Raw genomic sequence first — 25,432 nt, 5'->3', positions numbered from 1 at the left:
GGCCCCAGGTGTGACCTCTGCTCCCCTGTGAGCAGTGGAGGGGCCAGGCAATCTATCATGGTGTTCATCCTGTCAGCCCTGGTGCTTCGCCACCACTGTCTGTCACCCTAGTGGATGAGACCTGCTTAAGGGCAATCATGTCAATCTCTGTGTGACCACTCAGTCTAAGGCAGAAGGATGATCCTGACAGGCCTGGCAAAGTCAGCAGAAGGTACCAAAAGCTGAAGTCATAGCTTTCCTACAGAGAAGGGATGTGGGCCATTGTCTTTTCATTTAGCTTTTCCTTTATTTTTGCTTTTTTTTTTTGTTTGTTTGTTTTGTTTTCTAACTCTCATGTCACTGGCTAAGGCATAGAGAACTTGCCTTTCAGAGCTGGTCATCACGGATAAACCTGTTGCCCTCTGAGTTTTTCCCATAGTAAATATAGCGACACTTCCCCAGGACACCTGCAAATTAAAAGAAACACAATTATTACTGATGGCACAAGTATTGTAGCAAGAAAACATTGGTGCTCATGGCAGAAATATAATCACAAAGCCCATGGGTGGTGGCAAATGGATTAAGCCCCCAAAGAGAAGGACTCTACTTTCTTGCCCTTAGAGTTGACATTCAAATAAAATGTCACCAGAGCACAGGCTCCTAGGAAGAATATTTTTCCTGAATGATTTGCCTTTCACATTTTAAAGAATTTTCTAGTTTGGCCAGCTACTTCTCAAAACAAAGCAAAACCCTCATTCTCTCTCCAAGTTCACTTAGTAGACTTTCTAAAAATGGAAAATTAAGAATTAAAAGTCAGGCTCAGTCTAAACAAAAGATATAAAACAATCCTTCCAGAATATGGAGTTTCAAATCCTTTATCATGAATCAATTTTGTTAATATCCAGACAGAACCTTCCAAATCACAGCAGACCTCAAGTACATAATGGATGATTAAGGAAGGATGGTGTTCACAAAACGCCACATAGAAAGTAACGGTGCCTCTGACAGTAAATGGTTTCTTCTTACAGGGGTCCTGAACTATACTCTCAGGTTGGAATGCACTTGATTTTCATCTTCAGTTTTATTTTAAATAATTTTGTGGCTCCATATACAGCTTTTCTGTTATTCACAGAGATTATAAGAGGACTTTAAATGATGCCCCTAGAATAACGTCAAACCTTTCAATCAACTCACCACTTATCCTAAATACCCATAAGAAATCACTTGCCATAGTTATTTTGAAAGCTTTGCAGGATTATTAAGAAAATATCAGTTTTTTTGCATGAAAATATTTATAACTACAATTTGATTTTTGCCACCTTTGGTTTATTTCCTTCTAATTTAAGAAAAACTAACTTAAAACTCAGCTTCATGGAGTTGTCTTATTACTTAATAGTACTTGAGTCTCTGAAATGTGCATAACCAGAAAAAAAAAAGTGTCCACACACATAAATTCATGAAATACAAATCTGTCTGTAAAAATAGTTACCCATATACATGTTTTTCCCCATTATTTTGATAGTGTGAAACTAACAACCACCATCTACTACTCCTCTGGGATAAATCAGCACTTGAAAATCATGCAGGTTCTTTACATCAGAAGTTCTACGTGGTAAATACTTGGGTCATTGTACAGGAGATATTTCTCCACTACAGAACTGTAGACTGTATTCTTCAACGTGGATTCAAAATGACTTAGAAACTTTTAAAGACAAGGCAGATGTTCCTTGGTTTGGATGACTTGGGACACCATGGAGAATTGCTGGGGTCACAGAATCTCTGCAAGTTTGCAATCAGGAGAGGATGACATCATTTCATGGCCTCAGAATGGGCCTTGGGCTGGCTGTCATCACCTCTGTTTCCTGCCAGGGTCCCCTGAGAAAGTTCACTGTGGACCACTCTTCACCTTTGGCCATGCTTTCTCCTTGGCCCCTAGTCCCCAAGTTCTGCTTTCCAGTATTGGTCTGGTGCCTGGAAACACTGAGGTTGGATGAAACCTCCCTGAGACCCTCTTTGGGTCTAAATTATTCTTTTGGCTGTTGACACTGAGCTGTTCCGTTTACTGTGCTGAATTAACACAGCGCCTGGAATTGTGCTAACATGGTCATCAGAGCCAGGACAGGTCTGGGGGCGTGGCTCGAGGCCACAGTCCCTGAACAGCACCCCCTACAGGCCTGGGTGGGAATGTCTCAAAAGTCCTTGAAAATCCACAAGGGGGGTTCCTTAAACATAACTGATTCCAAGAAATCCTCAAGAATGTGGAAGGATAAGGCTCTGGGATGTTAATTTCTCTCTACAGCACCAGGACAGCAAGAATTTTTATAAAAAGAAATGAATAGGGCTGTCAGATGTTATAAAGAACATAGTCTTTCTCTTGAGTAAAAGAACGAAAGGCAGATACAGACACACATACTCACACACACATGTGCGTGTGCACACACACACACAAAACACCAGCGGGTGCATTTGCTCCAGGAAATTCCCCAGCACATTGGGGATTGAATTTCTTCTCTCTGCGCTCTCTCCATGGCAAACTTCAACTGCAGACCTTGCCTACAGACAACCTGGATAGCAAGAGCCCTTCTAGAAACAGCCTGGATATTCCTGAATGTGGGCTGTATGCGGAGGGAGGGGATGTGTTCTGAGGCACACACAACCCTGTCCTTCTGTTCTGGCCGGCACTGATAAAAGTCCTTTTTAAGGCCTGCCCTGTTCCTGTGGGCCTGAAAGTGAGAATGTTTATAGACACCCTGGTGAGAAAGGGCTGTTTGATGAATGCAGGAGACTGTGGCAAAGTGTCAGAGCTTGGAAAATGAGGCAAGGACATGAGGTATTAATATTGTCAATGATCTCTTGACGGGAAAACAGATACCGCGCTCACCCTCAGATTTAAATAGACATCAAGTGCATTAATGACAAGAGGGCCGACTTCAAACAAAGGGGCTGTGTGGTGGGGAGCAGAGCCAGTCTCCGGGCTGGCATAACCTGATCTGAAAAGACACTGTCAGGGCTCGAGACAGGCCCAGGATTGTGTGCGGTGACAGAAAACAGAGATGCTGACAGAGATACCAGAGCCATATTATGCCAAGGATATTCTAACACTGTCTGCTGCTCTAACAAAAGCTGACATCACTCCCCAGCACTTGGGGTCTTCTTCGCCTGCTCCTGCATAGCGTTTCTCCCCAGACATCATTACGAAACTTGCTACCATGGCCAAGTTCCTGGCAGCCCTGTTCCATCAGAGCACTGGGGTCATGAGGCCCGAGGATGACCTCAGTCAATCTAAATTTGGACTCTGCAGGAGGACCACACTCCTACCCCCTGATATCCTGGCTACTTGAGTTGGTCAGAGCGCCAACGTGCGAGGAGCTGTCACCTTGAATAAAATCGGGAAAGGAAGGCCCTCAGTCTGCGGGCTCCTCCAGGAAGGCGCAGGGACAGCCTGGCAGCCCGACAATGAAATCCAGCTGCTGCTGCTCCCCTGGGGAGAAAGGTGGTACGGCTAGCGACAGTTAAAGTCAGATGAGATTTCTGAACTTGAACCACCAACGACTGCTTAAATTAACCAAGTGGTAGCCTCCATTGAGCCGCTGACCTAAGCTCACAGCTGGGAATGGATAACCCTGCCCCCAAAGAGGACTTTCATGCTTAATAAATAAATAAGTAAATAATATTAGCATGGGGGGGGGCGGGGAAGGCAGCGCTAAGACTTCATTTGTCATGAAGATTATTTGTAACCTAATACGATCTGCTCATAAATGAAGGGACACGGTGACTGTGTGTTTCCCTCTCTCTGGCTCTCCCCTGGCCTTCCTTCTCCATCATGGCAACTGCCATAAACTGTGCAAACTACGGAGGAAACAGTTTGCTTGCAAAGAACATTTTGATGGGGAGGCACTCTGAGGTTGGAATTCGGGAACCCGATGGTGGTGACTTGGTAGGCGGTGGTTTCTGTGTACATCTGCAATGCATTCACTTGTTTGTATCTCTTCAAACTCTAAATGTCTTGGGACTAGATGGGGAACAACACATTTAATGGCGTATGTAGTGTTTTTAATTAAAATATCTGGCTTTGCCCATAATAAGTGAAGCGGGCTTGCTGCGAATCAGGCTGACGTTTAGCTGTCTGTGCGGGGCTTCTTTCGGGGAGCCCTGAAAGATGACAGTGCCCTGTCCCCTTGGGAATCTTCTCCTACCAAACGAGACAGTCTAATTTTTCTTAAGTAGCCAGCTCTGCCATCACTGTAAGCTCTTAAAACTTTAGTTCTGGAAAAGATATGTCGGGAAAAGTCTATTTTAAAAAGGTCCTTTATCTTTAAAAATGTCCCCCGCCCCCACACTGGAATGGGTGTTCTAATTATGCAGGTTAGGTTATGACCTTGGGGCTGCCTGGGGGTTGGGACTCAGCGTCTTTTCTTGGCTGCACCAGTGTGGCGATGGTATGGATAGGACTGAGGAAAACCCTAAGTGTCCTGGAAAGGACATCTTTGCATACCCTTGTAGAGGCCAGCAAACACCCCAGGACTTGCTGACATCCCAGATGGCCTTGTCTTACCATCTATTTTGTAAGGGGAGGTGGGGAAAGACCTGTATTTAAATCAAGTTTGGCCCCTAACAGCTGAGGACACATACCCACATACATTCCCTCACTGGGCTGGTTTTCCCATTTGTAAAATGAGGGCAAGGGGCCAGATATCCCAGAGTTCCACCTTGCTTGTGAAATGGATGATTCAGCATTTCTGAATGTTTCCCTTATGAAGATAAGGATGCCAGGTACTATACTGCCTGATGTAGGAGACAGAGCCAATGGTTAGTTAATCAAAATTTGATTTGGACCAAGTCAGCTTTTGAAACCCATCCAGCCCATTTTCCCATAATACATAAAAGGGAGCTTTGCTGGACCTCCAAACACCCAAGGAAAGAAGTTTGACTCACTTTCTTGCAACCTGCATTTCATACCCAGAGCTGGGACACGCTCACCACTAATTATTAGCTCATGTCCCCTAGCTTTGACATAGCTCGAGTCTCCTAACTCTGTGTTCAATAGAACTGAAGACTAAATATCAGAGTAAATGGTCTACCATTTGTATTTTAGCTGTGAAAGAATAATAGTCTTTCATCATAAAAAAACTCATCTGATGATGGAATACAGGCTGGACCAATGAATTCATCTTTGTAACATGGAGAAGGTATAGATTTTATTATCACTAATAATGTTAGTTTTGGTAGTCATTGCTTTAAATGCTATTATCACAAATGTATGTAAGTGTAACTGTGTAATGACTAACAGATTGTAATCTGTTAGTGATCACTAGCACCTTCCAATTAGTGCTACAAAATAAGCAGGGGACAGAGGACTCCTCATTCAACTCCTGTTCTCCCATCTGTTTGGGTAAAGCAAGGAACCAGACTCTTTGTGGCCTCTGAAGAGTGATGATGATATTGTGAAGACGTGGGTGGGCCCAGAGATGGAAAGAATATCTGGAGAGTCTTTCTGGTTCATTATGGAAGGTTCTGTGTGACATTATACATAGTGTGAACATGTCACCTCTATAATAATCCCTCCTTCTCAATTTCTAATACCCAGTGCTTCAAACAGTACTTAGTACTAAGGAGGTGTTCAATAAATATTTGAATAGATAAATTTAATACCATTCAAATTATCTGTACACAATTTAAACAGAATCCATAAAGTGAAGAATTTCAGTTGTTAAACACTCATACTTTAACCTTCGTTTAGATGACAGGCATTTGAAATGTTTTAAAAATATACACAGATTAAATATTTGCAAAGTAACAGAAGGCAACAGCCTCAATTCCTCAACACTGATGTTGTTTTTATGCTCAACACTTTCCTCCCACAAAAACAAAGCAATCGGGACGTCTGGTTGGAGAGAGCGCAGTGGACTGAAGGAACGTTATCATCCAGCCTTAAGAGCTGTAAACATCACACAGGGGAAAGGACATTCCCCAGAAAGCGCATTCCTCAGCCTTTGTTATGTGCAGGTCCTAAGTAAACCGGGAACTAGAAGGAATAAACAGCCATGCTTTATGGTCTTGAGAAGTGGCTGGAGCAATACTCCAAGGTCAGCCTGTGTGATGGACTATCAGCTCCACTGTGGACATCACACAGGATTTAGCAGAGCTTGCAGAATTGCAGGCTCCAAGTACAGCAGCCTCCTTCAGCATAAGCTACTTAAGAACAAAGAAAAGATTTTAAAAGAAAACAAAAAGAAGAGAGATTTTAAAATGGTCTTAAGGGAAGAGGTTGCTTGGGAGCAGTTTTAGGGGAAGCAGGAAGGACAGAGTCCACCTTCCCTGGGGAAAGTATTTTCCCTTCATTTGCAGACACAAATGCAATGGGAAGCCTTAGGTTGGAAATAAAACAGGGAAAGGCTCTCCACCTGACCCATGGAAAGGGAGAGAAGACAAAGTGAGGCTTTCTCCCTCCTGAGCATGATTTCAGGCAAGAGTCTCAGCTTATAATCTGTGTCTGGGCTTGGAATAGAGTGCCATGGTGATGCAGCACTTGCTAAACCCCAAAAGGTGAATAAGGGCTCCTGCTGTCCTCTCCACGGACTGGTGGGCATGCCATCCTTGCTAAGTACTGAAGTGACCGCCTCAAACAGCGCTGCTCAAGGGAGGTTGTCTAGTCTCTCAAATGAGGGCACTTTTTAAAATCTCTTCTCCTTTATTATATAAAACAACCCCAGGACAGGTATTCTCACCCTGCTCTGCTGACCCTGATATTTTGCCATGGTGGACCTCTGAATTCTGCCATTTTGACCCCCAGGGTGCTCTGGCTGAAAGCTTATGAATATAGCACAAGCTAGCCTGGTACTTTTTCTTTCAGAAAATATTAATTATTCAGAGAAAACTACATTTCATCAATTTAATTTCTTAATTTTTAAATTCAAAGTCAAGCCATATTCTATTTTTAACATTTTCATTTTTCTTTTATTGAAATTATTTGCAAAGGGGATTAATTCTTTTCCATGTAATTTTTTACATTAAGGTGAAATTCCTCCACCAGTTTTTGGCAAGTATCAAATTTTACTGGTTATACCTTCTAAATCTCTTTAAGTCATTAATTTTCACAAGGTTACATTTCCTTGAGTAAAATTTTGCAGATGTAAATTGTGACAGGAAGAATTAAGTCCTCTGCTGAAGTTTAGACAACACATTTTATTGTGTGTCATTTTAGTTCACTTCAATTTTATTTTGTTTTCATTATTGCTACAAAGGCTAATTCCTTCCCATGAATTTGTGCAGTTTTCAATATGCCGACAAGATATAAATCTTTGGTCACTTTTTCATCCATAATAAATTGCATTATGTGCAGGTTTAGTTGCTGTCAGCTTATTCTGGATTAAGTAAATGGCAGTTTGTATTTATATTTAGCACAAAGAGTATACAGGACATATGTAAATACTCTGGATGCACAAGAGGATCTACATCATGGGGTTATAACACACTGCTTTTTACCAAATACCATCCAAAAAAACCACAGTAGGGGTCACCTCACCGAAGGTTTGGATACATCCGTACACTGAAAGAAAGCTGACACAAATGCTGAGTACCACATCCCGTTGAGAAAAGGACACTTGGCCACAGTGTTCAGCCCCCTCCAGTGAGGCCTGAAGGAAGGTTAAACTTTCTACTGAGAACAGATTATGCAGCCTCCTTAGACAAATGCTGGGCCTTGTCAAGTCTCACCCGTGTGTTTGTAAGGAAGAAGAAAGCTGGGGAAGGAAACCAGTCAGCAGGGAAAGCATCTTGGCAAAATCGCTACTGAAGGTGAGAGGAATGCAAGGCTGAGAAGCTAGCGCCCTCCCCCCTGCCCCCCACTCCCACCGCACCCCAGCCTGAGGGGGCTGCAGGAACAATCACGTGAGCAGGCGGACAAGTTGACATGTGACAAGCCAGAGCCTGTGGAAAATGCACTCGGGCTCCCAGGGCAGCTGAAATGAGGCTTGTCATTTTAGAAGAGAAGGAGGGCGGAGAGGATTAAAAAAGATGCAGGGCCAGTTTCTCCCCCAAATAACCTGTTAGTGGGAAACACGAAAGCGGGGGCAAGTCTGAGCTATGTGCACCTTGGAGTGGATCCCTAGTAACCGGATCCGCAGTCTCACTGTGAGCCCCCGGGCCCTGTGCTCCGGTTGCAGATGCTGCAGCCCTTCCCAGACCTGACCAGACCATTCAGTGTCCTCTCTGCATTGAGGAAATACGAAGCTGACAGATTTAAAAGTTATCTGGCAGCAGATGTTTCCATGATGTGAATCCTGGAAGGGAAACAGTCAACATGCTTTTCCTCAGATGTCAATGCTCTTTAAATTATTTTGTACTGGGGGTCGTGTGTGTAGGCAGAGATGGACGGGAAAGAATCCCAGGTCTGAGTGTGGGCTCCCTTGCTCCCCTGTTTGAACATCAGTAATACGATTGGCTCTTACCTCAATACATGCTATATTTCAGTGAAAGAGGAACATGTAAATATCAGAGATCAAATGCCACAGTAAATATTTCCATGATCCCATAACATCCCCTCTTCAAAGTATCAAATCAAACCAAACCAAAACCAAAAAATAACAACCAATAACCCACCATTGCTAAATCTTTTTAGCAACCCAAATTTTGAGTTTTCTTTTCAGGTTACATATTTTTTTGTGTGTGCCAGTTAAGAATGAAGCCAGAAATGGTTTTCACTCTGACTTCCTAAACAATGATTCACTCATTCACTCCTATGATACTTGATTATTTTGCTGTGCTTTCTAGTAAGCTTGAACACAGAATAGGAATTTTTTCTTTGAAAGTATTTCTTTAAAGGTATTGAAGAATTCTCACTGAGACAGAATTTAAAGATCTTCATTTTCAGTAAAGGACCAAGAGAAGGTTCTAAGGGGCTTCCCCAAGGTCACACTACCAGACCAGACACCATGCAACTACAATGCTATCTTTCTTGCTATCAATCTTGGTTGTGGGATCTCAGTTCCCTGACCAGGGATGGAACCCATGCCCCACTAGAGTGGAAATGCAAATTCCTCACTACTGAACCTCCAAAGTCCCAGCAATGCTATCTTTCCATTACAAATCCCTCTGAATTATAGGACACTGCCCTTAGAAGAATGTCAAAGATCCACAACCTGATTCATACCTACTTTTCCACCAGGGAAACTTGAATTCTTAAAGCCAGTTTGGTCTGTGTTCCCCTCTCCCCACCTCCCTGTTCTAAGTAGGGTTTAATGGATCTGAGACGGGCTGCATTCCAAGTGCACGCCAAGATGGGATGCAAATGAGTTCAGATTCATGAAGATCCCTCTGCGCTGCTCGCTGATGGACAGCCCACCAGCCAGGCTGTCAGTCAAAATGGACAGTAACGTGATACGGCTTCATTTTTATTTATTAAGTTTTTGACTGAAGAACTCAGAAATCTTTCAGATAGGAGAGAGAAAAAGAAAAAATAATATTTTTTTTCACCCCTTTATCACCTCTGCCATCCCTACCATGATTTCCACATTCATCTTTTCCACCTTTTACTTGAGGTTGGGAGTGTGGCCACTAGAGGGCAGCATGAATTTAGGAAAAACAGCTGCTTTCTTAAATAAATAAATAAATAACTGATGGCAACGATTCAGGGAGGGCCATTAAAGTCACACTGGGCTTTTGGTCACCAATTATAGGTTCTGTAATGATCAATACGTCATGTTTGCTCAATCTGTGCTGAACGCTTCCTGGGAATGGGGTTACCAGACACCCCCCACTGCTCACCCCTCCTTTTGGATGCCTCTGGTCTGGATTTCAGGGACTAATTTTCTTTACCATCAATTGCTCTAATTAGTCTTCCAGGCTCAGGGTTTGGGGATATTTGCATGTCACCTGCATAAATGTAAAGAAGCATGTAAGATAAACAGAGATAGATTCCCATTCTTCTTAGAAAAAGTTTGTTTTTATCAGGAAAGTCTACAAGGAAATAAGCCATTCAATGGCATGAAGTTACTAATCATCATTTGATAGCAAAAAAAAAAAAAAAAAAGTGAAAGACATAAAAATTAAAGAAAAACTGGGTCAATTAAACATACAAAAAGCATGTGGATTCCATCCATGCAAATCCTGGCTGCCTTCCACCCAAAGGTTGTCTTCCCTTTCAGAGTATCTGCCCAGGTTAATCAGAAAAGAGAGGTAGACAACTCTAGGAGATTGGGGTTAACACACAGACACCACTATGTATAAAATAGATAACTAATGAGGACCTGTAGAAGTAGGGAATGCTACTCAGTATTCTGTAATAACCTACATGAGAAAAGAATCTGAAAAAGAAGAGAGTAGATACATGTATATGCATAACTGAATCATGTTGTTGTACACCTGAAACTAACACATTGTAAACCAACTATACTCCAACAAAAATTAATGAAAAAAATAGTAAAAAGAGGTAGAAACGACTCAAATAAAAATAAAACTTATTCCAGCTTCTGTTTGATCATCATCTAGTCCCTATCACTGGCCTCTGGCACATGGGCCGGTGATTATTTTCATGCCTAGAGCAACAAATGACCACCTCCCTTTAGGAGAAAAGAGGAATTCATGGGTTTCCAGGGATTTTGAACATATCATCATTTTTGAAAGAGCTGGTATTTTAAAATAGAATTTTTTAGAATTCAAATAAGTGAGTGGATCTCACCAGAAAAAGGGAGTAAACAAAGACTGGATCTACTGGACTGGAGGAAAGTGGAGTCCAGGTGTGGTTCTGCATGTCACCTGAGAGTCTGCTCAAATGGTCAGTGAAGTAAAAATAAAATGGCTCTCACGCTTTCTTCCCTCAGACTTTCCTAATATAACAGTCATGGGATTGCCTTGCCACTAGGGAAATATTGGGTTCCAGATAATTAATTAAATTATCTTATTAACTCATGTCTCACTAGAAACCTTTTTTGAGTTTTCTCTCACATGTGAAACACTGCATGTTTCACTGTCTTACAGGTACTTTACTTGGTACCTCATGGTGACCACCCACGAGGATTTATAGTGAGGATAATACAGTTCAGAGGTTTCACTAGGGTGGGGAGACTGTTCAGTGAACATTTCTCAAGGTCTTAAGACCTCTTTTTGTACAGGAACTCCTCAATGGCAGAGATGACAGTTTTTCATCCTAGCTTCCCGAGATACTCAACAGATGGCCAGTTATTGTGGAGTGGGTGAAAGGATCTCAGGATACTTCTGAACCCCAGAGTTTGATACACACTCCTGGACATTGGCAGGTGGAGGAGCTGCATGGCTTGTCCCCAGAAAAGCGATTCTCCAACTTTCCCTGGAACCCAGGTTACCTGGAAGCCTTGTTGAAACAGATTGTTGAGCCGCCCCCTCAAAGTTTTTGGTTTAGTGGGTCTGAGCTAGAGCCAAGAATTTGCAGTTTTTCTAGTTCCCAGGTGGCAGTGATGCTACACATTAGGGAACCACACTTTGAGAAACAAAGTTCTAAGACAAACTAAAAGGGCCCTCCCCCGCCCCTTTAAAAAAGTAAAACCTTTAACATTAGCTTTTCTTCATGTAGAATCAAGACCACTCAAATTCAGAGATAAAAATCTACTGTATCGAGTTTTAGCAAATGGAAGTTTTACTGTCTTCCTAACAACAGTCTGAAAACAAACCTTACCTAAAATAATAATAATAGAAGACTGCTCCAGCACTTTAATACAAAATGAAAAACACGAAGGTTTAAATTTAAGTGATGTGCAGATTACATTAACAGAAGAAAGGAGTTTTTTGGATAAGTAGATTGGAACTGAATCTACAGACCATAACTTACGAAGCATAAGGAAAAAAAAATCTTGCAGAAAAAATTTCCCAGAAAGTCTTTAGCTTTTCTCTAAAATGACAGAATCTTATATGAACAAATGTGAGCAGCGGGGGTCCCCCTGCAGAGTTTGAATGGGAATTTTGGCTTCGCTCTCAAGCAGAAATTTGCTTTTGGGTTTCAGGTCTGTTCCTATTAGAAAGCTCACATCAAAAGAGGGGAAAGCATCCACAGTTCTGTCTGGTTCTTCAGGCTAAAATTTCTCAAGAGAGCCATTGAAAATAAAGACAAGTTGCTTTTTTTTTTCATTCTTCAAGCTGCAAAAAAGAACCTCTCAAATAAAATTAAGCAGACCCAATAACAACTGAGTTTGTCATAATTCAAACTGCAAGGATTGAGGAAAAGACCTTCCTTCTTGGGCCCGTTAGTCCAGCCTCCATCTGCCCTTCATTAGAATTCAAACAAACTTTTCCTATGCTGATATTACCATAATCTTTCCTAATTCCAGGACACTCTGAATTGCTCTCTCCAAGAAGAAAACAAAAGGAATCCGCTGATATATGATCTAACAGAAAGAAGTTTCCAGTACAAAAAAAAAAAAAAAACAACCCAGAAGTATGTCATTACAGAGAGCACAGCTTAATTCTTGGGAACTAGCAATTCTCACTGCAAAATGTCAAAATGGTTTTCATTACTTCCTGATCTTCAACTCCTCATCTTCTAACTTGCTTTGAAAAAAAGCACATATATACATATACATATGCTAATGCCAAAGAAACTATAGTTTAAGTAAAAATTAATAGCAGGAAGCAGTTTATAAGGGCAATATGAACCTCGTGTACCTTTTTTTTTGCCCAAAATAAAGACAAAGTAAACAATTGAAGAGCATATTAGAAGGGTCTTCATTAGAGTCAGGCTCATTAAATCTTAATGAAGGCACCAGAGTCTCTCTATCAATATTAAGAGGGGGATACTTTTTGCCTATCAATGGAATGGCCTGGGTTAGACAGACATTGCTGACAGTGGGTGGTACCAGGTGTTATCTTTCTCTGGAACATACTACTTTGATGGCTTAGAATATTACCCCTTTTATTTGGCTGACTTGAGTTTATCAGGATTCACCCTGTGGTGAGTTAACATGCCTCCATATTGGAAAAAAAAAATTGCCCATGGGCTACTGTGAGCCTTCCACCTAATAGAATACATCTGGCTCTGACAGTTTGATGCCCAGCTCTGAGCCACATTCGGCAACACAAATTAACAGCGTAGACATTGCCCACGCTGAGCAGGAAGTAATAACCTGCTACCTGCTACTTGGCCAAAATCTCATTATAAGCCATTACAGTAATTGAGGGCCCAGACTCTGTGGATATTAGACTCCCTGAGTGCTAGTCATTAGTTCAGCAAAAGAAAGGCTCTGAATGGAGGGGGTATGTGGCAGACTGGGGAGTAACTGTGCTTTGGACCATGGTGTGAATTCCATCTCCAGGTACACTGTGGCTCTGGGAGACCCGTGAGCAGCCTCTCTTCTGCCCTGAAGCCCATGTGACCTCTCCGGGGGGCTCAGGACCCCAGGAAGATAATGTAATTACTGGTAGGTCTTCAACTCTTCTATACAATTAAAATTTGCTTTAAACGAATATTGGGACAGCCACAAAGGGAAGAAGATGGGAAAAGAAGTCAGAATGCTCCAAAAGTATCGTAGTAGGGGTGGGGAGAGAAGGGGGACTCTGCTATTCTCCTTAGAAGATGGGGGCTCTCTAGAATCACTACACACCTACAAGCTTCCTGTAGCTGGCCAAGCTGACTCCTTTCCCCATGAAGCCTCACTCTCTGACCGGGACTGGGCAGCCATGGATGAAGTGGGGTGAGTTTGGGAGAGGGAAACAGGGCAGGAGTCCAATGGATCAATCAATCAACCTGATCTTTGGTACCATCAGGACGGCTCTGAACCATAGTTACCAAGACAGCTTTCAATAAACACTTCTTGGTAAGAGTTACATAAGGCCAGAGAGAGGAGTAACTGAAAATATAACAAATTGATTCCAAAAATCCCTTTGTATCTTTCTACATACAAATCCCTCATACACACACACACACACACACACACACACATATACACACATACCCCCCAATAAGAAACAAAATCCTCCAGTCATTAGAGCAAATTTATGTAAGGTTTTATCTAATGTGTAACACAACGCTTAAGTGCCATGTCTTCTCCAGAAACCACTAGAATCCTGGTTAGTAAGTCTTCCTGGGCATCTGAAGCTTCCATTTCATCCTACTTCCAGTCTCAATAAAAGGCTGCCTGACCTTGGCATTTTGAAAGAATTGGTATTCAGGGGAAATAAGCACTATGATGGGGAAAAGAGTCGTGCTGCTGAGGGTGAGGATATCTGTGAGGGTCAAGTCCACTTTATACACATCATGAGACCATCTTCTTGTATCGGCCATGCCAGCCTCATTATTCCTCTGCACCCAGAGGGTTAAGTATACAGGCTAGAGCCTAGAAAATGGCTTCTATTGGTACAAGTGAGGCCTTCCCTATAACTAGATCCTTCAGGAAAAAACAAATTAATCAACAGCGAGCTGAAGTGGGTTTAATGATTGCATTCTGCATACAATCAGCTTTTCCCTTTTCAAGGGCCATCAATATGTCAAGGGAAGACATATCTGAAGGATATAGCTCTTAACATCAAGGTTATCTATTCTCCACAAGGCTCCCACTCCTTCCCGGGCTGATACTCCACGCTGCCTGTGTCTAACATTTTCATCAACTCTGCAATCAATCAAGGTAATAATGTTGTGCAAAAAATCAATTAACAACGCAATTAAACTTTCCTTATTATCTCAAAGGGCTGAAATAATACCTAAAGGGAAGATAGACTCACTGAGCGCAGACATCCATAATCCAATGTGAAAGTGAATTATGAGATTGGACAGATGCAGGCATGTGCTGGTGCTGTTATTTTCCAGGGGTTATATCTCATCATGGCAGTGTATCAGTCAGCCCCAATCCCAGACCCTAAAATTCCAAATTACTTTTAAGAAATATATGATGTGCAATATCCATTTCATATCCTCTTTTAAAGATAACCCCCTCCCCACCAAAAAAAATTGAACGGCCATATTATTCAAAGACAAAATGATCTTTCAACAAGAACATAAAATATAAAAGCTATAATAACATTTACATCTGTATAGCACACATCTCTGTAAATGCAGGTCATCTATTATACATAATCTGCAGTGCCTAAGAGGCTCAGGATGTGGCACAACATTTAACATCCACATGCTTAAATGTGCAAACTCTTATGGAATGGCTGTGCCTTCCCCCCAGAGGAGGTCTCACCCACGCCTGTCTGTATACACGCACATACACACGTGCAGATAGAAGCATTGGGAATGAAAGTATTACTCATTTAAAATGAGAATGACTATATTATTTAGCAATTACACTCAACTCACCCTGAAACACTGTCCTTAGAAATTGACCATTTATAGTACATAAAAAAGAGAGAACTATTAACCTTTTGCTGTAGCGAAGACTGTGAGATGCTTGAAAATTCACTCTGAAACGAGATACAAAGTAAAAGAGGAAGGGGATCCCTGACATTTATAGAGCTCATCTTAAGCTGTTCAGGTCCCACAAGAGATGGTCTGGCACTGACAGAAGGTGGCCTAGAGATAGGAAGTGAAATAGCAACCAGAGGAGGAAAGGTTTGCTAAATAAACATGGGAGCAAACGCCAGGAAACAATACAGGATGGATAAACAACGAGGTTCTACTCTAGAGCACAGAGAACTATATTCAGTAGCCTGTGATAAATCAGAATGGATAGGAATACATAAAAAAAGAATGCATATATATGTATAACTGAATCACTTTGCTATACAGCAGTAATTAACACTATGCTGTAAATTAACTCTATTTCAAAAAAAAAAGCCAGCAAACAAAAGTACTGATTTAAAATTTACATTATTTGAATATTCTCTTGACTCTTGGAAGTAAACACTGGGAGAATAAGTATAAACAAATACCAAATGTGAACACCCAACAAAAATCATGTCCCTTTACAAGTCTTTCTGCATCATGGCCCCAGAGGCTTCTATGCGGCAGAAGGTGAGGATCTCACAGTTTACAAGAGAGTCTAGGAGATCCCTAGAAATTCACAGGAGCCAGGTAAAGTGATCTGGAAAGGTACCGTTCCAAATTCGGGCTTCAGAGCATTCTCCAAATTGGAACGAAAGGATTTCCCTGTGTTTCAAACATGTTGCTACGTGGTGTGCTCTAGGTTTGGTGACAGACAGCTATTCTCCTAGCAGCATGGGTTTCCACATAAACCACCTGGAGTTATGCAGGTACTGTTTTACAATACTGTTGCTCAACAATGAATTCCTTTTTTGCAAGTTACTCAGTGCAACAAGGATCTATCTTCTTATGCTAACTCCCTCACCATTTTCAGCACAGCAAGGAGGCAGGACAGAACCCCAAGTGCAGATTTCAAATAAACAATAAAACAAGACAAATACACACAAACCCTCATTCTGTAATTTCTTAAGAAAAATAAGGAAGCAACTCATGATGTACTTTTCAGCACAGAATTTCAACAGAGTTGAACAGGTAGTGGATCCTGCCTGTTCTCTCCTAACCTTAGGAACATAATTAATATGTTTTCATTTTCAATGACTATATTGTGTGTGTGTCAACTGGAACTGCTCCTGCTGTGTATTTGATTCCACTGACGATGGGGTGGGTTGGATTTTAAATGATGTGTGAGCACTTCTGTTCTCCCCGTGCTCTGGTTTATGTGTTATTCATGACTCGCATTACAGACATGGCTGATACACAGATGTAAATGTTATTAAATCTTTTGTATTTTAGAGGCTTTGTGAAAGGTTTCTTTGTTTTCAAATAATTCTCTTAACCACCAAAAATAACCAGAAATACATGACAATGTCTTGGGAATTTTTTCCCCTGAATTTTCTGATGGAGAGATTTTCTCCCTTCTACTGCTATTTTTTTCATCAAAATAAAAATGTATGGATAAGGTGGCAGATGGAAGGGTTACATCTTTATAGTAACCAGTTAAGAACCAATTCACACGTATGTATGCATGCACACCTGTGTGTTTTATGTGCATGAAAGTTATACCTGGGACATGGTGCTTGTATATACACTGTTACATGCATGCTCTGTGTGTCTTGCTGAGAACTGTATGTGTGGGTCCTTTTTGTGTGTATCTCACACACAAATGTGTTGTGTGTGCACACGGTGTGTGAGTTGGTGTGAATATGTTGACATCGTTATGCCACAACAGAACTCAAAGTCAAGCAATTCTTGATTACCTGCCCAAAATCCAGTTGCCTTACTGCATTTTGGTCTCTGACATAATTTTTAGCCTGTTTTCATTTTGCTCCAGCCTCTCTTCACATTTCTCAGGATTTCAACAGAAATGTGGTAGAGGGTATACCTCTTCATATGGATGGTACTTAATACTGTGCTTCTTACTGGCTCACTTTTCTTTATTGATTTGAAATGTAAACAAAGCTCTGAGGCTGAACCTCCACAAATACAGAGGACCTGACTGAAGGAGGTCAGGTAGGATGGAGATGTAGTACATTTAGTCCTGAGGTTGGCAGCCCAATTTTGATGAGCTCAAAGACAAGAGGTGGCTCAGGACACTCAGGGAAGTGGGGGTCTCTGGTTCCCCAAGTATCCTTTGGAAGCATGACAAAGGGCATATCAACTCTTGTAAGTGTGACGGATTCCAAAGGTCAGGTTCTAGTTGCTGGGTTGTAGCAACTGTCCTGTGCAACATGTCAACTTCTGGGCCTCAGCCTCTCAGCATCTGGAGAAAACTCTCTATATAAAGGCTGTTTCTGTCCCAGTGAATATGTCTATTTTCATCTAAGCATATTGGCTATGCTGTGCATTGCTCACATAGTTAACACAGGGAAATAATTTTTTTACATTTCCCTCTTTTTGTTTCCTTGGTGTGTCTCCTTCCCTCCTAGAATAGCCATAAATGTCATATACCCTCTTACCTTTATGGGGGCTTTAATTCCACTATCAAAACATAATTATCCTCTCTCAGAAACCTGTACACATCATTTTTTTAACACTTTTTCTAAGAAACAACTAGTTCTCTGCCAACTAATTCACATTAGGATGGCAGAAGTTGACAATGAAATGAGATTCATAACTTCAGATAAAATATTTTACTTAAAAAATACACACACTAAAAACCAGGCCAACTGAATAAATCTCTAACAGAATTTCAGGCAGTATAGGTAAGCAGGGAAGCCCTATATGTCAGGGACAATCAATGAAAGCCAAAATGGAAGAAAATAAAAAAGAAAGAAATGGGAGAGGTTTCTACATTTGAGCAACTAACAGGCCAGAAAGGCAGATAACTTGTCAGATAATTGCAATAAAATTTTCCATAATAATGTTATCTACAAAATGTTATATAAATAAGAACAAAAAAGATTAGTGATGAGGTGAGTGAGCAGAAGGCATTAAAAAAGGGCATTTTCTCTGTATGTATTTCTCTTTTTAGCCATGTTAAGTCACAAATATTATATTTATTATAAGTTAAACAATACAGAGGTATACTGAAAAGCTTAATTATTACTCCTTTCAAAATTTCTATGACCATGTGATGGTGATTGACTCCCAGGATATACTACTGGACACATACAGGTACAGAACAGACTCAGTATACAGGGCTAAGTGAAAATGCAAGGGGCAAAAATGTACATAGACTTTTAGGTAAGAAAGGAGTAAAATAAGATTAAAAAATAAACACACATCTTCATACATGTTTTGCAAAAAGAAACACAGAAAGCATAAACATAGACTACTAAGAATGATATATGTGATGGATGGATGAAAGCAGGGGAAAGGTATTGGGAGGGGACCCCTCTGGATATATCTCTCTTTAAATTTATGTATTTTGCATATAAAAATATAATAAATCAAAAAGGATGGGAAGGGGCTTCCTGGTGACTCAATGGTAAAAATCTGCCTGCCAAAGAAAGAGACACAGGTTCGATCCTTGGTCCTGGAAGATCCCACATGCTGTGGAGCAACTAAGCCTGTGCTCCACGGCCATAAGTTGCCCACATGCTGCAACTACTGAAGCCCATGAACCTTGAGCCCATGCTCTGCAACAAGAGAATCCACTGTAATGAGAAGCCTGCGTCCACAACTAGAAAATAGCCCCTGCTTGCTGCAACTAGAGAAAAGCCAGCATAGCAATGAAGAACCAGAACAGCTAAAAATAAATGAATAAATTTTAAAAAAAGATGGTAAAAAACAAACCTTAAAACTGGGTACAAAACAAATGAACCTAACCATATACCAAACTGACAGTCCTTTAACTGTACACCTGAGTGAGAGATATCTGAGCATACCACCATCACTAACAAAAACTGAAAAGAAAGCTTGAGCATTACTTTGCAGGCCTATTGTCATTACTGTTAGCGCTGTTATGATTCTCCAGTTATTCTGCATATATTGTAGGATAGAGGAAATGTGCAAATATAATGAAGTGGTTGGAAGTCAAAGTTTTCACTGTGAGAGAAGGGAAACAGAACAGAGAAAGAAGATGTAGAGAGCATAAAATGGTCCCCAAGATGTCCACGTGCTAAGAACCTCAGGACCTGTGAATATGATACCTTACATGGCAAAAGGGACTTTGTAGAAGTGTTTAAGGACACAGACCCAGGATGCAGACACCCTGTTCTTTCTGGGTGGGCTCAGTCTAATCATGTGAGTCCTTCAAGGGAGAAATTTTAAAGGCTGTGGTCAAAGCGGGAGATATGGAATAACAATCATAGAGAGGCAATGCCACTGGCTTTGAAGTTAAAAGGAGGAAAGGAAGAAGGAAGAAGAGAAGCAAGAAGGAGGAAGGAGGAGGAGGAGGACAGGGAAAGGGGTGGAGGAAGACAGAGGTAGGAGGAGAAGAAGGAAATGAAGATAAAGAATTTGAAGATGAAGGTGACTCCATGAATTTAAATTTGGGGTATTTATAAGAAATCATAATTAAAAATTATACATGTATGAATGCATGTGTGTACATATTGATGTAGGATATCTAGCATCTGGACACTGGTTTCCAAAAAGTATTTTCTACCAGTAACCAGGGTTTCTTCAAGAAACCCTGGTTTCTAATTCAGTTTGTGGGCAGGAAATGTACAAGTGAGCCTGGAACATCTTGTTCCAGAATACAGAGAACAGTCAGTGGCTCAAAGAGGCTCGCTCTGACCCAATTTGGCACTATTTGAATATCGAAGAGAATAATGATAGTAATTAACTTGCCACATTGAATTTTAAAAAATTTAAATTCATAGTGATACTTAAACACATAAAGAAATAAATGTAAGAAAAGACAGAAAGCTCTTATTTAAAGAACATCAACTGTTTAATGCAGAAAGAAAGCAAAATTAGAAAAATCACCATACTCCAACGTAGTGATTCAGGCAAAAATTATCAATTGATATGACAACTACTGGGTGAAATTTTTCAAGGAAGAAAATATTCACACAGTGTCAAATTGCCTCTATTTAGGTTACTTATTCATTATAAAGGGGAACATATACCTTTACATTACATTAGAATTGTGATAACCATGTTCACTAATGATCAATCTTAGCATTTACTACAAAAAACAATGGCTAAATATCACGTGCTTCTCAACATGATGAAATAGTCTCATACTTGCCAGAATGTTAAACCTGAACCAAATACGAGAGAGCAATCATAAAAATCTGGAATGTGGGACATTCTACGATGAAACTGACCCAGGCCTTAAAAAGAAAAAAAGAAACTAAATGTCATGAAAATGAGGAAGGGTGGGAGGTATGTTCTAGATCACTGATGCTTTGGTTTCAGAATCCCCTGGACCGCTTGTTGCAGATCACAGGGGCTGCCCACACAACTTCTCATTCAGTGGGTCTGGGTGAGGGCTCCAGGGTTTCCATTTCTGACAAGTTTCCTAGCGGTGCTGATGCTGTAGACCTTGGAGGTTACCCTTGAGAACCACTGAACTGGATTAAAAAAAGACTTAACAAGCAAACTCAAATTTTGATTAGATACTAGACCAACATAATCCCTTCTTCTTTCCTTCCTTCCTTCCATCCATCATACCTTCACAAAAATGTATAAGGTTCACGCTTAATTTGCATTATAATATGCCTAATACAGGTTATTAGAAATTATTGAGTCATGCTTCTTCCACCACACAATTATTAACTGAGATCCTACTGTGTGCCAGTTAATGTTCTCACAGATGGTGATACAGTGGTGGATAAAGTCTCAGCCCATGGACACTCAACCTAGTGGCAGAAGAAAGGCAATAAGCAAATAGATACAGTGTAAAAACAAATCACTAATAATTTTAGATACAAATATATTAGGTTGGTGCAAAAGTAATTGAGGTTTTGCCTGTTGAACTTTGCCATTTGATTTTGGAATATATTCTTAAGTAGATGTGGTTATGTTATACATTAATTTAATATACATTTCTCACTTTTTTTTTACTAATGATTTATTACTTGCTGTGTATTTTATATTTTAGACTACGGAAGTGATGTTAGACAAAAAGCAAATTTGAGTGAATTTCTTATCTGAGTTCAAAATCTGTTGTAAAGCAGCAGAGACAACTCACAGCATCAACAATAGATTTGGTCCAGGAACTGATAATGAAAGTACAGTGCAGTGGTGGTTCAAGAAGTTTTGCAAAGAAGACAAGACCCTTGAAAATGAGGAAAGTAGTGGCTGGTCATCAGAAGTTAGGAAGCTGACAACAACGGAGAGCATCACTGAAGCTGATCCTCTTAAAACTACACAAGAAGTTGCCAAAGAACTTAGTGTCAGCCATTCTATAGTTCGGCATTTGAAGCAAATTGGAAAGGTGGAAAAGTGTGATAAGTGGGTGCCTCGTGAGCTGACAGCAAATCAAAAAATCAGTTTGAAGTGTTGTCTTCTCTTATTCTAAACAATAACAAACAATCTCTCAATGAGATTGTGATGTGTGATGAAAAATGGATTCTGTATGACAACTGGTGACAACCAGCTCAGTAGTTGGACAGAGAAGAAGCTCCAAAGCACTTTCCAAGGCCAAACTTGCACCAAAATAAGGTCATGTCGCTGTTTGGTGGTCTGCTGTCCATTTGATCCACTAAAGCATTCTGAATCCTGGCGAAACCATTATATCTGAGAAGTATGCTCAGCAAATTGATGAGATGCACTGAAAACTGCAACGCCTGCAGCCAGCAATGGTCAACAGAAAGGGTCAAATTCTTCTTCACAACAACGCCAAACCAAACATTACATGACCGACACTTCAAAAGTTGAACGAATTGGGCTACAAATTTTTGCCTCCTCCACCATATTCACCTGACCTCCTGCCGACCAAATACCACTTCCTCAAGCATCTCGACAACTTTTTGCAGGGAAAATACTTTCACAACTGCAAGATGTAGAAAATGTTTTCCAAGAGTTCACTGAATCCCAAGGCATGGATTTTTAAGCTACAGGAATAAGCAAACTTATTTCTCACTGGCAAAAATGTGCTGATTGTAATGGTTCCTATTCTGATTAATAAAGATGTGTTTGAGCCTAGTTATAATGATTTAAAATTCATGGTCTGAAACCACAGTTTTATTTGCACCAACCTAATAACAAAGGTGGTAAATCTATAATGAAGGTAGTAGAGAGTAAGAGAACAGTAATAAGAAACAGAGTATCTCAGTGCTAGCACTGATTCGTCTGTATTCTAGGCTTCAGAGTTTTGGCTGGTCACATGACTTTGATGAACCTCAGTTTTCATGTTTAGAATGAGAATAATAATCCTCGTCTACACAACTCTCATGCCCAGTAAGATAACTTTGAAGAATAAATACCATCTACTGAATAATGTGTATTATCACTGCCAAATGATAGCCTACCTTGGATATGCCTTGACAATTTGTCATAATTCTTACAGGAATGAGCCATCTTATAACTGTCCTACTACTGTATTAGTAAGAATTAGGCAAGCTGCTATAACAAACAAGCCCTACAATTTCAGTGGCTTAACACAATGGAAGTCTATATCTTCCTTACTCAGATTCCTCCAGGAATCTTCTGCCATGCCTGATCCTTGTAGTTCTCCCATCTCCTACCAAGTCCTGCTACATGTATCAGTCCTATTGAAGAAAAAGTGAAGGACAAACAGCCACTTCTCAGAAGCCTTGGTTAGAAATGACACCATCACCTCCACTAACTCCACCTCCACTGCTTTGACTAAAACATACTCATTTAACCATATGTAACTGCAAGGGTTGAGTGAAATGAAGACTAGTATTGTAGTCCCCAAACAGGAAGAAAACGTGTATATGAGTGAGCAAAAACAACAGTTTGTCCTTCCATATTCTTTCTTAATATAAAATATTTTCATATGTTAAAGAGAGTTGAAAGGGTAATTTTAGAGTCAGTTAAGTATTTGTTAGGGCCTGACTATGTACCAGATACAATAGTACATGGATGTTTTCATCTGTATGGCAAAGCAGAGCATCTGTCAATAGCGTCTGACACACTAGAAGCCTTTCAGTATATATTAATAGGTTAATGAATAAATGAATATCCACTAGATTCCAAGTTTCATGAGAGTAGGTAATCTTTTGTGTCTAATGCAGTCTTTGAGGTCTTAGCACTGTGCTCAGCACACAGGGAAAAATAAGTACAATATGTGCTAAGCATTTATGTTTTGAAACCTAAAGTTCTATTTTGTTCCCTAAATTGAGCATATGCATTTACAGCATACTCTTGGAGCAAAAATTTTTATGACACATTTAGTCATGTTAAAATAATTCCAAGCCATCCAGGCTTTACCTAAATATGCATGAATACTTAAATAACTGACAACTCCACAGAGCCATTATAGCTATATTTTACTACCAAAGAGTAACAAGCAAATCAAGTAGACAGCATCTATTTTTAAAATGGAAATCACAATAGATAACTTTAACTGAAAATTAATAACAGGAGAGCACTAATTTCCAAAAAGCCTCCATTAATTAACTAAAACAATGAATTTGCAACCTCCTGGATGACAGTGAAATGTTCCAGGAGGCCAACATGGCTGTGGAAAGGCAACAAAAGCTGTCGCAACCACAATAACAACAAACATGAACTTGAGTCTTATATGGCAAAGATCTAGACAGTTAACCTCGATTTCCTTCAGGCAGAATTAGTGGCTTCTTCTTTGTTCTTCCTGTGCACTATTTATTATACATCCAACACCCATGTCTCACTGTATCATAGCCCATCATTTCATTATTATTATTATTCCCACTTCATTGTAATTTGGATGTGGGGTATCTCCTCTCGGCCGCAGGCTACTCTAGCATCGCATAACCGCCGCTCGCCACTCCACGCCACAAGGTCAGGAGTGGGGGCGTGAGGAGATACCCCACACACAAGGTCAAAGAAACCCCAGTAAGAGGGTAGGCGCTGAGAGAGGGCATCAGAGGGCAGAGAGACAAAAACCACAATCACAGAAAATTAACCAGTCTAATCACATGGACCACAGTTTTGTCTAACTCAAGGAAACTATGAGCCATGCTGTGTAGGGCCAGTCAAGATGAATGTGTTATGGTGGAGAGTTCTGCCAAATGTGGTCCACTGGAGAAGGGAATGGAAAACCACTTCTGTATTCTTGCCTTGAGAAACTCATGAACAGTATGAAAAGGCAAAAAGATAGGACACTGAAAGATGAACTCCCCAGGTCAGTAGGTGCCCAATATGCTACTGGAGATCAGTAGAGAACTAACTTCAGAAAGAATGAAGAGGTGGAGCCAAAGCAAAACCAACACCCAGTTGGGGATGTCACTGGTGATGGAAGCAAGGTCCAAACAGAGCAATATTGCATAGGAACCTGGAATGTTAGGTCCATGAATCAAGGCAAATTGGAAGTGGTCAAACAGGAAATGGCAAGAGTGAAGGTCAACATTTTAGGAATCAGTGAACTAAAATGGACTGGAATGGGTGCATTTAATTTGGATAACCATTATATCTACTACTATGGGCAAGAATTCCTTAGAAGAAATGGAGTAGCCATCATAGTTAACAAAAGAGTCCAAAATGCAGTACTTGCAATCTCAAAAACAACAGAATGATCTCTGTTCATTCCCAAGGCAAACCATTCAATATCACAGTAATCCAAGTCAGTGCCCCGACTAGTAATGCTAAAGAAGCTGAGTTGAACAGTTCTATGAAGACCTACAAGACCTTTTAGAACTAACACCCAAAAAAGATGTCCTTTTCATTATAGGGGACTGGAATGCAAAAGTAGGAAGTCACGAAACACCTGCATAACAGGCGAATTTGGCCTTAGAATACAGAATGAAGCAGGGCAAAGGCTAATAGAGTTTTGCCAAGAGAACACACTGGTCATAGCAAACACTCTCTTCCAACAACACAAGAGAAGACTCTACGCATGGACATCACCAGATGGTCAACTTCAAAATCAGACTGATTATATTCTTTGCAGCCAAAGATGGACAAGCTCTATACAGTCAGCAAAAACAAGATGGGGAGCTGACTGTGGCTCAGATCCTGAACTCCTTATTGCCAAATTCAGACTTAAATTGAAGAAAGTGGGGAAAACCA

At 40.6% G+C, this 25,432-nt stretch overlaps 1 protein-coding gene across 3 annotated transcripts in view; it reads right to left on the bottom strand.

Moving 5' to 3' along the window:
• Nucleotides 1-266: 266 nt before the first annotated feature.
• LRMDA (leucine rich melanocyte differentiation associated) overlaps nucleotides 267-25,432 on the bottom strand; it is a 1,125,542-nt gene continuing 1,100,376 nt past the window's right edge. For all 3 annotated transcript variants that reach the window (XM_043925316.1, XM_043925318.1, XM_043925319.1), the window contains one exon: nucleotides 267-446. In XM_043925316.1, coding sequence (XP_043781251.1) covers nucleotides 367-446 — 80 coding nt within the window. In that variant the 3' untranslated portion in view covers nucleotides 267-366. The remainder of the gene's footprint in view (nucleotides 447-25,432) is intronic.

Source organism: Cervus elaphus, chromosome 15 (assembly GCF_910594005.1).
Source record: "Cervus elaphus chromosome 15, mCerEla1.1, whole genome shotgun sequence".
Lineage (NCBI taxonomy): Eukaryota > Metazoa > Chordata > Mammalia > Artiodactyla > Cervidae > Cervus > Cervus elaphus.
Note: the sequence above shows the minus strand (reverse complement) of the source record. Positions and strands in the feature narration are given on the sequence as shown.